The sequence below is a fragment of the Abrus precatorius genome, unplaced genomic scaffold (assembly GCF_003935025.1).
Source record: "Abrus precatorius isolate BTA unplaced genomic scaffold, Abrus_2018 Scaffold26, whole genome shotgun sequence".
Lineage (NCBI taxonomy): Eukaryota > Viridiplantae > Streptophyta > Magnoliopsida > Fabales > Fabaceae > Abrus > Abrus precatorius.
In genome coordinates, this window is record NW_020874369.1 from 5,001 (window position 1) to 18,306 (window position 13,306).

The window sequence follows — 13,306 nt, forward strand, 5'->3', positions numbered from 1 at the left end:
TCAAGAAAAAAGAAATAGTATTTAAAAAAAATCTTATAATTAGAGAGGCTCCGTTGTAGAATTCAGACCTAACCATTAATTGAGAAGCGATGGGAACGACGAAACCTGCGAATATCTAAGATTTTTTTTAAACAAATCTTAATGATTCATTAGGTGGGATGGCGGAACAAACCAAAAAAGAATCCATTCTTTTTTATTGAGGAATTATGCCCTACATTCCATCTGAATTTGGTAATAAAAGAGTGAATTTTCGCCCGCGAAAATTTGTATTTTATTGAATTTTTTTATTTTTGCCAATCCGATATGATACGATATGATAATAAAAGAAAAAAGAAAAATAGAAATAAGGATTCGTTAGAATATTATAAGATAACAAAACAATATTATTTAGTTATATACAGATAGCAAAAATTGTCTTAAATTGTCTATAAGAATACATATTAAGTTATATATCAAAACAAGATATACAAATTTCCAATAGACTAATAGATTCTATGAAATCTCAAAAAATCCCGCGATTCTATTATTCATTAAACATATGTATATTAGTGTATATTATTTTATCGATTAAATCGATTTATATATATATATTATTGGAATCGTTTCATTCGCGAGGAGCCGTATGAGATGAAAAATCTCATGTACGGTTCTGTAATAGAGATGGAATTGAGAAACAACCATCAACTAGAACCCCAAAAGAACCAGATTTCGTAAACAACATAGAGGAAGAATGAAAGGAATATCCTATCGAGGTAATAATATTTGCTTCGGAAGATATGCTCTTCAGGCACTTGAGCCCGCTTGGATCACGTCTAGACAAATAGAAGCGGGACGGCGAGCAATGTCACGAAATGTCCGACGAGGTGGACAAATATGGGTACGCATATTTCCAGACAAACCAGTTACAGTAAGACCCACCGAAACGCGTATGGGTTCGGGAAAAGGATCTCCCGAATATTGGGTATCTGTCGTTAAACCTGGGAAAATACTTTATGAGATGGGTGGGATATCAGAAAATATAGCCAGAAAGGCTATTTCTTTAGCAGCCTCAAAAATGCCTATACGAACTCAATTCATTATTTCAGGATAATAATGAAAACCAAAGGAAAGAGGGCTTTAGGATGAAAACATAAAAATGCAATTGTAAGTTCCTTATTTTTGAACACAGAATATTTTTTTTTTACTTCAATCTTTGGACTGAAAGAACAAAAAAATGATATGATTCAACCTCAAACCTATTTGAATGTAGCTGATAACAGCGGAGCCCGCGAATTGATGTGTATTCGAATCCTAGGAGCTAGTAATCGACGATATGCTTATATTGGTGACATTGTTGTTGCTGTAATCAAGGAAGCAGTACCAAATATGACCTTAGAAAGATCAGAAGTGATCAGAGCTGTAATTGTACGTACTTGTAAAGAACTCAAACGTAGCAACGGTATACTAATTCAGTATGATGATAATGCTGCAGTTGTCATTGATCAAGAAGGAAATCCAAAAGGAACTCGAATCTTTTGTGCAATCGCACGGGAATTGAGACAGTTAAATTTCACTAAAATAGTTTCATTAGCACCCGAGGTATTATAAAATTATAAGGCAAAACCGTGATATGGATATATTTGTTTTGTAATGAAAATGGATTAATTAATATATTATATCTCACACATATCCCTTTTGTAGTAATTATTCTAAGTATTAGAAATAACAATTATTATCTATTTCATATTAATATTGGATGATCTAAATGAAATATATTGGATGATCTAAATGAAATAATGAAAAAAAAATAGAAAAACGAGCATGTTGATTATATTGAAAATAAGGAGCAACAATCATTTTCGTTTATCATGAGTAAGGACACCATCGCTGACATAATAACCTATATACGAAATGCTGATATGAATAGAAAAAAAATGGTTCAAATACCATTTACTAACATCACCGAAAACACTGTGAAAATACTTTTACGAGAGGGTTTTGTTGAAAACGTCAGAAAACATAGGGAAAGCGACAAATATTATTTAGTTTTAACTCTACGGTATAGAATAAATAAGAAAGGATCATATAAAAGTTTTTTAAATTTAAAACGGATCAGTACACCTGGTCTGCGAATATATTCTAATTATCAACGAATCCCTAAAATTTTAGGAGGCATGGGGATTGTAATTCTTTCAACTTCTAGGGGTATAATGACAGATCGAGAGGCTCGATTAGAAAAAATAGGCGGAGAAATTTTATGTTATATATGGTAATCTTTCTGAAATACGAATTAGATGAGAAATTTCTATCCATTTTTGTCAAAAAGAGAGAGAGAAAACACAGATTTAGAATATCACCCACCCCTCATATACTAGTGAATGTGCGAAGGGGGTTTAACTGAAACTGGAATTGGAAAAAAAAAAAGAAAAAATAAAAAGGATTCAAGAGGATTTAATTCCTGAATGAATAAATTCCCAGGGGTATGTTTCAGATTCCTTTATATAATCAAAATTGAATTATAAGCTATGTTTTTCAAAAGATTCGACGTACTTTTTATATGTTTATATGTATACGCCCGTAGAAAAAAAAAAAGAAGCATAAAAAATTCAATTTAATTAGACTGTTTTTTAATTTCAACAATCTTTTTTTTTGGGGGGGGGGTACAAGTTCAAAATGTAAGGAAACCTTATTTTCTTCCAATAAATAGATTTGGTATTAACTTATTAAGGAATTACAAATATGAAAATAGGGGCCTCCGTCCGTAAAATTTGTGAAAAATGTCGATTAATTCGCAGGCGAGGGCGAATTCTAGTAATTTGTTCCAATCCAAAACATAAACAAAGACAAGGATAATATTTCCACAAAAGAGGATTTTCTATAAAAATAGAATATAAAAATATTAGAATATATATTTTATAAAATATTAGAAGAAATTTTTTATTATTGGTATTTCCAATTTGAAATTTTATTTCAAAAATTCATATTCGATGTCGATTAATATAAAAATACAATTGATATATATAAATCGAATATGAATTCTAGTTAGAAACTAGTTAGAAAAAAGTAAAGGATCCGTTTTTGAATGAAATGGATATATCCATATATCTCGGACTTATTTTTATGAAATAATCAAATATGGCAAAACCTATACCAAAAATGGGTTCGCGTAAAAATGGACGTATTGGTTCGCGTAAGCATGCTCATAAAATACCAAAGGGAGTTATTCATGTTCAAGCTAGTTTTAACAATACTATTGTGACTGTTACAGATGTACGTGGTCGGGTTATTTCTTGGTCCTCCGCCGGTACTTGTGGATTCAAGGGTACACGAAGGGGTACACCATTTGCCGCTCAAACCGCAGCAGGAAATGCTATTCGAACAGTAGCGGATCAAGGCATGCAACGAGCAGAAGTCATGATAAAAGGCCCCGGTCTCGGAAGAGATGCGGCATTAAGAGCTATTCGTAGAAGTGGTATACTATTAAATTTTATACGGGATGTAACCCCTATGCCACATAATGGATGTAGGTCTCCGAAAAAAAGACGTGTGTAAAATTAAAAATAAACATGGAAAAGATTTCAAGAGAAATAAACAATTCAAGGGTTTGATCAAATATATATATATTACTATGGTTCGAGAGAAAATAAGAGTATCAACTCGGACACTACAGTGGAAGTGTGTTGAATCAAGAGTAGACAGTAAACGTCTTTATTATGGACGCTTTATTCTGTCTCCACTTATGAAAGGCCAAGCCGATACAATAGGCATTGCAGTGCGAAGAGTTTTGCTAGGAGAAATAGAGGGAACATGTATTACACGTGCAAAATCGGAGAAAATACCACATGAATATTCTACCATAGTAGGTATTCAAGAATCAGTACATGAAATTTTAATGAATTTGAAAGAAATTGTATTGAGAAGTAATCTGTATGGAACTCAAGACGCATCTATTTGTTTCAAAGGTCCTGGATATATAACTGCTCAAGACATCATTTTACCACCTTCTGTGGAAATCATTGATAATACACAACATATAGCCAACCTAACAGAACCTATTAATTTGTGTATTGGATTAAAAATTGAGAGGAATCGCGGATATCGTATAAAAACACTAAAAAACTTTCAAGACGGAAGTTTTCCCATAGATGCTGTATTCATGCCTGTTCGAAATGTAAATCATAGTATTCATTCCTATGGGAATGGGAAAAAAAAACAAGAGATACTCTTTCTCGAAATATGGACAAATGGGAGTTTAACTCCTAAAGAGGCGCTTTATGAAGCCTCTCGGAATTTGATTGATTTATTTATTCCCTTTTTACATGCAGAAGAAGATCCCTTTCATTTAGAAAAAAATCAACACAAGGTTACTTTACCCCTTTTTACTTTTCATGATATATTGGCTAAGGATAAACTGAGGAAAAATAAAAAAGGAATAGCATTGAAATCCATTTTTATTGACCAATTAGAATTGCCTCCCAAGATCTATAATTGTCTCAAAAGATCCAATATTCATACATTATTAGAACTTTTGAATAATAGTCAAGAAGACCTTATGGAAATGGAACATTTTCGTGTAGAAGATGTAAAACATATATTAGACATTTTAGAAATAGAAAAGCATTTCGCATAAATTTGAAATCCATTGGCATTGGTTTTTTTTTTTCATATTTTTATTATTTATAAAAATAAAGGTGAAAATGTGTAATTTGAATCCTTAGAATAAATCCATATACTCGGAATAGGCCAAAAGATGTATCTAGGGATTAGTCGTTTCAAAATGAATTCTCCCTAGATACACAATATACATGGCATGATATTTTATTTCACAATTGAATCCATTTAATTAAAAAGTTTAAAAAAGACCTAAAATTAGAGATTTCTCAATAGGTAATGTTGCTCCAATACCCAACCAAAGGGCTACTATGGTACCAATTAAAAAGATGGTTGTTGCTACTGGACGGCGAAATGGGTTTTGGAATTTATTAACATTTTCCAAAAAGGGTACTGTTAATAATCCCATAGGTACCGAAACCATTAAAAGAACGCCTAATAACTTATTGGGCACTGTACGAAGTATTTGAAATACGGGAAAGAAATACCATTCGGGTAGTATTTCCAAAGGAGTTGCAAATGGATCCGCGGGTTCTCCAATCATTGATGGTTCTAGAACCGCTAATCCTACGTTACAGGCAATAGTACCCAGAATTACTACTGGAAAAATATATAAAAGATCATTGGGCCATGCAGGTTCTCCATAATAATTATGACCCATTCCTTTAGCCAATTTAGCTCTTAATACAGGATCATTCAAGTCAGGTTTTTTTGTTATTAGGATAGGTGAATTCTTATAGATCCATCCTCCGAAAGAACCGGACATGATAATTTTTCATCATCCGGCTCGAGCACGAATCAAACATTTCGAATGTATCCATAGAAAAAATGCATATGTTATCCACACATATAGAAAGATTCCATGTAAGAAAATAAACCTTATTTTCTTCTCCGAAGTTACAATTATCTTATCTGCAAAAAAAAAAAATTAAGTTCTTTTATTATTAAGTAAACTTAAGTAAACGCTCAATACCCAAGTAGGCTTTCAAAGTGAATAGTGCTTTTTGGGTGATCTCAAACCTTGCAATTCTTACCCCCCCCCCAAAAAAAAAATCTTGGAACTTTTTACGTACAAAGGATTTACTTGTTACTAATATAATCTAACCCCTGTTCTTCTTTAGATCCACTTGGTTTACTCCGATAGTATCATAAATCGAGTCAATGCATAGGAAATGAATGCATTTCCATACTATTAAGTTCAGTGAAATAGAGAAAATATAATTCAGATTATCCCACATCACTTTTTTTACTGGATGTTACGGAGCCTGTTCATGCAGGATATGATCGAGTCTGATCATAGAAAAGATTCTTTACAAGTGAAACCAGCCTATCCTCTGTAGGGACGGACCTTGCGTGGTAGTTGGAATAAAGACACATTGAATTGTAAATTCAAATGTGGCAGATAAGAGAAAATCATATATCTGCGTGGCCCAATCAATAGTTCAAGTCACACACTCCCATAATCCATTTCTTCTTCGTAGAATTCCCTTCAACTATTCGTGTATGTAAAAAATAATAATAATCCAATTTTGTTAAATTGAAGGAAAATATCCAAATACATGTCTTATTCTTTTAAATAATCCATATTTGTAGCAATGAAATATATTCCTCCCCCAAATAAGAAATGATTAATTACAAATATCTATGATTCATATTTACTATAAAGGACCAGAAATGCCTTGCTTACGTATCATTGGAAAGTGCATTAACATAAATACGGCAGTAAGAAGAGGTAATACAAAAGTATGCAAACTATAAAAACGAGTCAAGGTGGATTGTCCCACACTAGAACTTCCGCGTAATAACTCTACCAAAGAGGATCCTATTACAGGAATAGCTTCGGGCACGCCTGTTACAATTTTGACTGCCCAATAACCAATTTGATCCCAAGGTAAGGAATAACCAGTTACACCAAAAGATGCGGTCAATACAGCCAAAACTACACCGGTAACCCAAGTTAATTCGCGAGGTTTTTTAAAGCCACCTGTGAGATACACGCGAAATACGTGCAGAATCATCATTAAGACCATCATACTTGCCGACCATCGATGAACTGATCGGATTAACCAACCAAAGTTAGCCTCCGTCATTATATATTGAACAGAAGCAAAAGCTTCAGTAACAGTCGGACGATAATAAAAAGTCATAGCAAATCCCGTCGCTACTTGGACTAAAAAACAAGTAAGTGTAATTCCTCCTAAACAATAAAATATGTTTACATGGGGAGGAACGTATTTACTGGTTATATCATCGACAATCGCCTGAATCTCAAGACGTTCTTCGAACCAATCATAGACTTTATTGAGATAGGTAAACTAAGGTACCCCCCCGAGAACCGTATATGAGAATTTCATCTCGTACGGCTCAAACAAAAATACCCAAATACTGGTTGTAATGAAAACAGATATGTGTAATAGAAAGCTTGAAACTTCTTAACGGAATCCTATGATTCCAATCTTTTCGGAAGATAAGAAAAAATAGAAATCCGAAAACTATTCTTTGTGGTTATAATGCCAAAATATCAAGTCGGCTCACTCGTCTTTATTTACAGTAGGCCTCTTGAATATTCTATTATTTACTTCCATTTTTTATTTGTGTGTAATGTTCTTTTTTTTACTGCTGTTTTCTTAATTATTATTATTGATAGGAATTCTCTTGTTAGGACCATATGAATCAATTAAAAAAAACATCAGATTCGTATCATGACCACGATGATTCAAAAAAAACCTTTAATCGAAGTCCAAAAATTCCCTGAGTAAGAACTGCTGGATCATCACTTATTCAATGAATAGATAGAACAAAGAAACATTTGTCCGTTGATCAAAATAAAGATAATCGACGGAAGTTTTAAATAATTTTCATTTTTCAATTTATTCTTTCAACTCTTTGAAAAGTTTTTTTAAATCCAGTTACGAGGTCTAAATATTTAGTATGAATCATAGTTCTAATATTTTAAGAATATTTTTGATTTTCTATATTCCGTACTCCAGATACTAGAATAAATATCTGACGGGGTAAAATCATCTCTATCAAGATGACAGATCCATTTTTTTTATGTTCTGTACTATCAATAAGATCCATTATAACAAGTCACACACTCATATTCCGGAAATACAGAAACAAAGAAGTTTCACGATCAAACTACCAAATCAAAATGAAATAGGCTAACGATAAAAAACCTAAATGCTTAACCTTAGTTTTCTATTGAAAAGCTAGTTACTTGATTCTTGTGAATCTAATTCATAGAAATTCCGTCCAGTAAAATGGACGAATTATAAATCTCCAAAATAATAGATAGAAATATCGCAAATAGAGCCATTGCAACACCCATCAAAGGAGTAGTTCCCCACCCCGGAGCTACTTTACCATATTCTGAATTTAATGGTTTTAATAAATCCCCTACAATAGTTCGTCTTGGACTAGACTTAGAATTACCCTCAACAGTTTGTGTAGCCATAAATCCTATTTTATATTGATTGAGATCTGTTGACTTTGTATACCATTCCGCTGTAAATATAGGATCTATATCCTATAGATCCATTGTGGTCTTGAAATTTTGGAATTCTAAGAATTTTTAGAATTATAATGGAAACAGCAACCCTAGTTGCCATCTCTATATCTGGTTTACTTGTAAGTTTTACTGGGTATGCCTTATATACTGCTTTTGGGCAACCCTCTCAACAACTAAGAGATCCATTCGAAGAGCATGGGGACTAGTTGAAGTAATGAGCCCTTAATATAATATTGGGGGCTCATTACTTCAATTGAGATAATGAAAAATCATTTCATTTTTTTAGTTGGAACTTTAGGGGGTTCTCTAAAAAAGATAGCGAAAAAAATGATTCCTAAAGTCGAAACTAAGAGGAATGTATAAACCAATGCTTCCATAGATTTAATCGTGGTTTACAATTATAGCTTTCATACCTGTTTATTGTTTATTGGAGCTCATTTCTCGGATAAAGAAAAAAAGTGAAAACAAAGTGTTTTGAGTCGAATCAAGATTTATCTGGTTCTTTATGTCAAATTCAAATCATAACAACAAAAACAAAAAAAGTCGAAAAGGAACAAAAGAATGCTCTATCATACTATCTGTCTTCTTGTAGTTGGATCTCCAAGTTTTTGGAATGCTCCAAATTCTACTTGAGCATCCAAATCTGGGTCGATCCCAGCAAAAACATCTCGGAACAAGGTTCTAGCACCATGCCAAATATGCCCGAAAAAGAAGAGTAGAGCAAACGAAGCATGTCCAAAAGTAAACCAACCTCTTGGACTGCTACGAAAAACACCATCTGATTTCAAAGTAGCACGATCTAATTCAAAAATTTCACCTAATTGAGCACGTCTAGCATATTTTTTCACAGTAGCAGGATCACTATAACTGACTCCATTGAGTTCGCCACCATAGAACTCAACAGTTACACCTACTTGTTCGACACTATATTTCGATTCTGCCCTTCGAAAAGGAACATCGGCTCTAACAATTCCGTCTCCGTCTACTAAAACAACCGGAAATGTTTCAAAAAAAGTAGGCATACGGCGTACAAAAAGTTCACACCCCTCTTTATCTCTAAAGATGGGATGCCCTAACCAACCAACGGCTATTCCATCTCCATTATCCATTGAGCCCGCTCTAAACAATCCCCCTTTTGCTGGATTATTGCCGATGTAATCATAAAAAGCTAATTTTTCAGGAATTTTAGACCAAGCTTCTGATAAACTTTGATTTTCGGCTAGCCCAGCACCAACTCTTCGATATATTTCTTGCTGGAAGTATCCTTGATCCCATTGATAACGAGTGGGACCAAATAATTCAATGGGGGTAGTTGCTGAACCATACCACATAGTTCCAGCAACAACAAAAGCTGCAAAAAAGACAGCAGCGATACTGCTGGAAAGGACGGTTTCAATATTTCCCATACGCAATCCTTTGTATAGACGTTGCGGTGGACGCACACTAAGATGGAAAAGACCCGCTAATATGCCCAATGTTCCTGCTGCAATATGATGAGAAGCTATTCCCCCCGGAACAAAAGGATCAAAACCTTCCACACCCCATGCGGGATTTATGGATTGTACCCTTCCCGTTAATCCATAAGGATCAGACACCCATATTCCAGGACCGTACAATCCTGTTACATGAAATGCTCCAAAACCAAAACAAACCACTCCTGCAAGAAATAAATGAATTCCAAAAATTTTGGGCAAATCCAAAGAAGGTTTTCCGGTACGTTCATCACAAAAAATTTCTAGATCCCAATAAACCCAATGCCAGATAGCCGCTAAAAAGCACAAGCCCGAAAACACAATATGTGCTCCGGCCACACCTTCGTAACTCCAAATACCCGGATTCGTTATAGTCCCCCCGGTGATATTCCAACCGCCCCACGAATTGGTTATTCCTAAACGAGTCATGAAGGGTATAACAAACATACCCTGTCTCCACATTGGATCAAGAACAGGGTCAGAGGGATCAAAAACTGCTAATTCATATAGAGCCATCGAACCAGCCCAACCAGCAACCAGAGCTGTATGCATTATGTGAACAGAAAGCAAACGGCCTGGATCATTTAATACAACAGTATGAACACGATACCAAGGTAAACCCATGAAAATACCCCTTATATCAACAAAAAATAGACACTATGTAACTTTATTGCACTGGAAAAAACTATACTATGGATTCTCACCTTTTACCTTTTAGTAGATTATCTCGGAGAAAGAATTAATGTTTGTTCTAGTTTTTTAGTAATAGTGTTTAGTAATAGTGGAACAATCATATTTGTAGGAACAAGAAGAAGCAGATCTATTCTATACCCGATAAGTAAGAATACGCAATGGTGGGAAGGGGGGGTTGACAATTTTCTCTATGAGTATTTAAATATGTAAATGCAGACATATTCGTTTATCACCCAAGGACCCATTCGTAACAACTTTACTCTATCTTTATCTTTACTCTTCCCTTTTTTATGATTTATAAAAAATACAATATAATAAAAGCAAATTGTTTTTAACACAATAAACCCATTCTTACGTTTCCACACTAAAGTTAAATATATTATTTTATTTTCTTTTTTTCTCTATTTTATGCCCATTGGTGTTCCAAAAGTAACCTTTCGAAGTCCTGGAGAAGGAAATGCATCTTGGATTGATATATAGTGCGACTTGTCAGATATATTTGGTCATACGGGATTTCCCCGTTCTCCCCCCCCGATTGAGATATCCTCTCTTTCACCACCAAAAAAGAATGATTGAATCATCCAAAATTTGGAGCGTGAAGTGTAATGAAGTGCAATTCGATCGATTTTTTATTTTTTGGAGGGGGTATCCAGATTACTATTCGAAATTCAAAATAATTTATGGTTGGCTTGCTTGGACCAATAAAACGAAGTATCCAGACTCTGTTTAGAAAAAAACCAATTGGTAATATATCCACAATTACTACTTCTATCATATCATATATTTTACAGAAAAAATGAAATAATAAATTCAGAGAAGAGATAAGTCGTAACAAAAAGACATGGTATTGTAATATTTGTCCTATATGTGCAAATAAAAATCGGGCAGATCCTTATCCTTACTTAGAGTAGAAAAGAAACCTAAAAGAATTGAGGAAGTCCATTCAGAAACAAGAAAATTACATTGTGATTTGTGTTCGATCTCGATGAAAGCAATACATCAATGAGAAGTTAGTTCAATAAATTTAGTACATTTTTTTTCGTTAAAAATTCGAAAGAGTCCATTATGAAAAGGGAAAGAGGGTTGAAATAGACACATTGATTCCTTTTTGTTTATATGATTTTTAGTGAACCGTATGCATCAAAAGGTGCATGTACGGCTCTTAAGGTATAAGATTAAATCCTAATCAATCGACTTTATCGAGAAAGATTACTTTTTTTAGGCCAAGAGGTCGATAGTGAACTATCGAATCAACTTATTGGCATTCTGCTATTTCTCGGTATAGAAAAATATAACAGAGATGTGTATCTGTTTATAAATTCTCCGGGTGGGTGGATAATACCCGGAATGGCTATTTATGATACTATGCAATATGTACAACCAGATATACAGACAATATGTATGGCATTAGCCGCTTCAATGGGATCCTTTCTTTTGGCAGGAGGAGAAATTACCAAACGTCTAGCATTCCCTCACGCTTGGCGCCAATGATTCTTTTATTTGAGAATATATATGAAGACTATACCTTCGCCATAAAAATACTTAAGTAATAATAGCATGGTACTTCGAATTCGATATACAAATTTTTGTTTTTTAAACCATTTGATTATGTATCGAAAAAGTAGTATGAAAGAGAGGGCTTTTACGATTTTATCTGATCTATCAGGAACCTAGTTTAGTTTTAGTGTCACAGACTTTTTTGTTTTTAGTTTTCATACCAAAAAGCTTTTAACAATATTTATGTCTAACAATATTTATTTTAATTAGAAAATAAAAAACATATGATAAAAAACAAGAAACTTTCGGATTGCTGAATAACAAAAAAGACGAAATAAGAAAACAACGGAACCATCATAGTATTTAAAAAAAATACTCAAAAAGAAAAAGGAAGGTTGGTTATTGTATTATTTATTATTTAAGGATCTGGATCCAAAAAACCCAGTAGATTTTCTATTTTTTTTTCTTCAATGGAAAAAAATCCATAGAGAAAATACTCTATCCATAGAGGAAAAAAAGAAATTGCATACGTGGAAAAGAAAAGCCGTATGCATCAATACGCAAAAAATGCTTGTACGGTTATTGAATCTTATCTTTGCTCATTTATTTTCTTATTTGTATTTATTCTTTTCACCTTAGTTTGAGGACGAAAGAAAATATTGACTAATATTGGGAAAATCCGCATCAAAATCTTTATCAAGATAAAGAAAAGACTTATAAAGTTATATAATCAGGGTAATGATCCACCAACCCGCTAGTTCTTTTTATGAGGCACAAACGGGAGAATTTATCGTGGAAGCGGGAGAACTACTGAAACTGCGTGAAACTATCACAAGGGTTTATGTACAAAGAACGGGTAAACCTTTATGGGTTGTATCTGAAGATATGGAAAGGGATGTTTTTATGTCAGCAGCAGAAGCCCAAGCCCACGGAATTGTTGATATTATAGCACTTCAATAAACAATTAGTAACTAAGATTCTTCTCAAAAAAAAATACAGGATTTGAGATTGAATTTTATCTCCTTAATCCTTTTAATTTAATATAACTTTTTTTTCTATTAATTAATCTATTAAATTAATAAATATAAGTAATTCATAATCATCGGGTTAGGATTGATCTAAACCGGCTCATTATGTCTATAGGATCCACCATGCCAACTATGAAACAACTTATTAGAAACACAAGACAGCCAATCCGAAATGTCACGAAATCCCCCGCTCTTCGGGGATGCCCCTCAGCGCCGAGGGACATGTACCAGGGTGTATGTGTGACTCGTTTAGATCATTCTACTAATAAAAAAAAAAAAAAGAAACCAAACCCATTTTTTCAGTATTAGCGATCAGTTAAGATAGTGTGAATGGGAAGAACTCCATTCACACTATCTTAACTTAAAAAAAAATCTATTAATAATATAAGCATTCTTCTATCATATATAAAATTTATGATTTTCGATTGGTGTAAACCCAATCACCCCCAATTTGCAATTTAAGATGAGAAACACTTTTCCATTGGTAACAAATGGTTACCCACTAAGCGGAGAAA

General features: G+C 33.5%; 2 protein-coding genes across 2 annotated transcripts; one reads left to right on the forward strand and one right to left on the reverse strand.

The window, feature by feature from the left end:
• The first annotated feature begins 730 nt into the window (after positions 1 to 730).
• Positions 731 to 3,364, forward strand: LOC113860577 (50S ribosomal protein L16-like). Its single transcript, XM_027492988.1, has 3 exons — positions 731 to 1,001; positions 1,250 to 1,578; positions 3,248 to 3,364. Exons 1-3 carry the CDS (start codon positions 731 to 733, stop codon positions 3,362 to 3,364), a joined length of 717 nt encoding a protein of 238 aa, XP_027348789.1.
• A 1,287-nt stretch (positions 3,365 to 4,651) lies between these two features.
• On the reverse strand, positions 4,652 to 10,202 carry LOC113860578 (photosystem II CP47 reaction center protein-like). Its single transcript, XM_027492989.1, has 4 exons — positions 8,677 to 10,202; positions 7,849 to 8,080; positions 6,269 to 6,907; positions 4,652 to 5,337 (listed from the first exon to the last, which is right to left on the reverse strand). The coding sequence occupies exons 1-4, from the start codon at positions 10,195 to 10,197 to the stop codon at positions 4,832 to 4,834; spliced, it is 2,898 nt and encodes a 965-aa protein (XP_027348790.1). The 5' UTR covers positions 10,198 to 10,202; the 3' UTR covers positions 4,652 to 4,831.
• Positions 10,203 to 13,306: the final 3,104 nt, after the last annotated feature.

Excerpts from the sequence above, each read along its gene's own strand:
- LOC113860577 (XM_027492988.1), top strand. The coding sequence starts at position 731 with ATGAAAGGAATATCCTATCGAGGTAATAATATTTGCTTCGGAAGATAT. Across the intron at positions 1,002-1,249 it reads GAAAATACTTTATGAGATGG|CTGATAACAGCGGAGCCCGC; the intron begins GTGGGATATCAG and ends ATTTGAATGTAG. Across the intron at positions 1,579-3,247 it reads TAGTTTCATTAGCACCCGAG|ATGTACGTGGTCGGGTTATT; the intron begins GTATTATAAAAT and ends TGACTGTTACAG.
- LOC113860578 (XM_027492989.1), bottom strand. The coding sequence starts at position 10,197 with ATGGGTTTACCTTGGTATCGTGTTCATACTGTTGTATTAAATGATCCA. Across the intron at positions 8,081-8,676 it reads CAACTACAAGAAGACAGATA|TCAACAGATCTCAATCAATA; the intron begins GTATGATAGAGC and ends TGGTATACAAAG. Across the intron at positions 6,908-7,848 it reads TTATAATTCGTCCATTTTAC|AGTTTACCTATCTCAATAAA; the intron begins TGGACGGAATTT and ends GGGGGGTACCTT.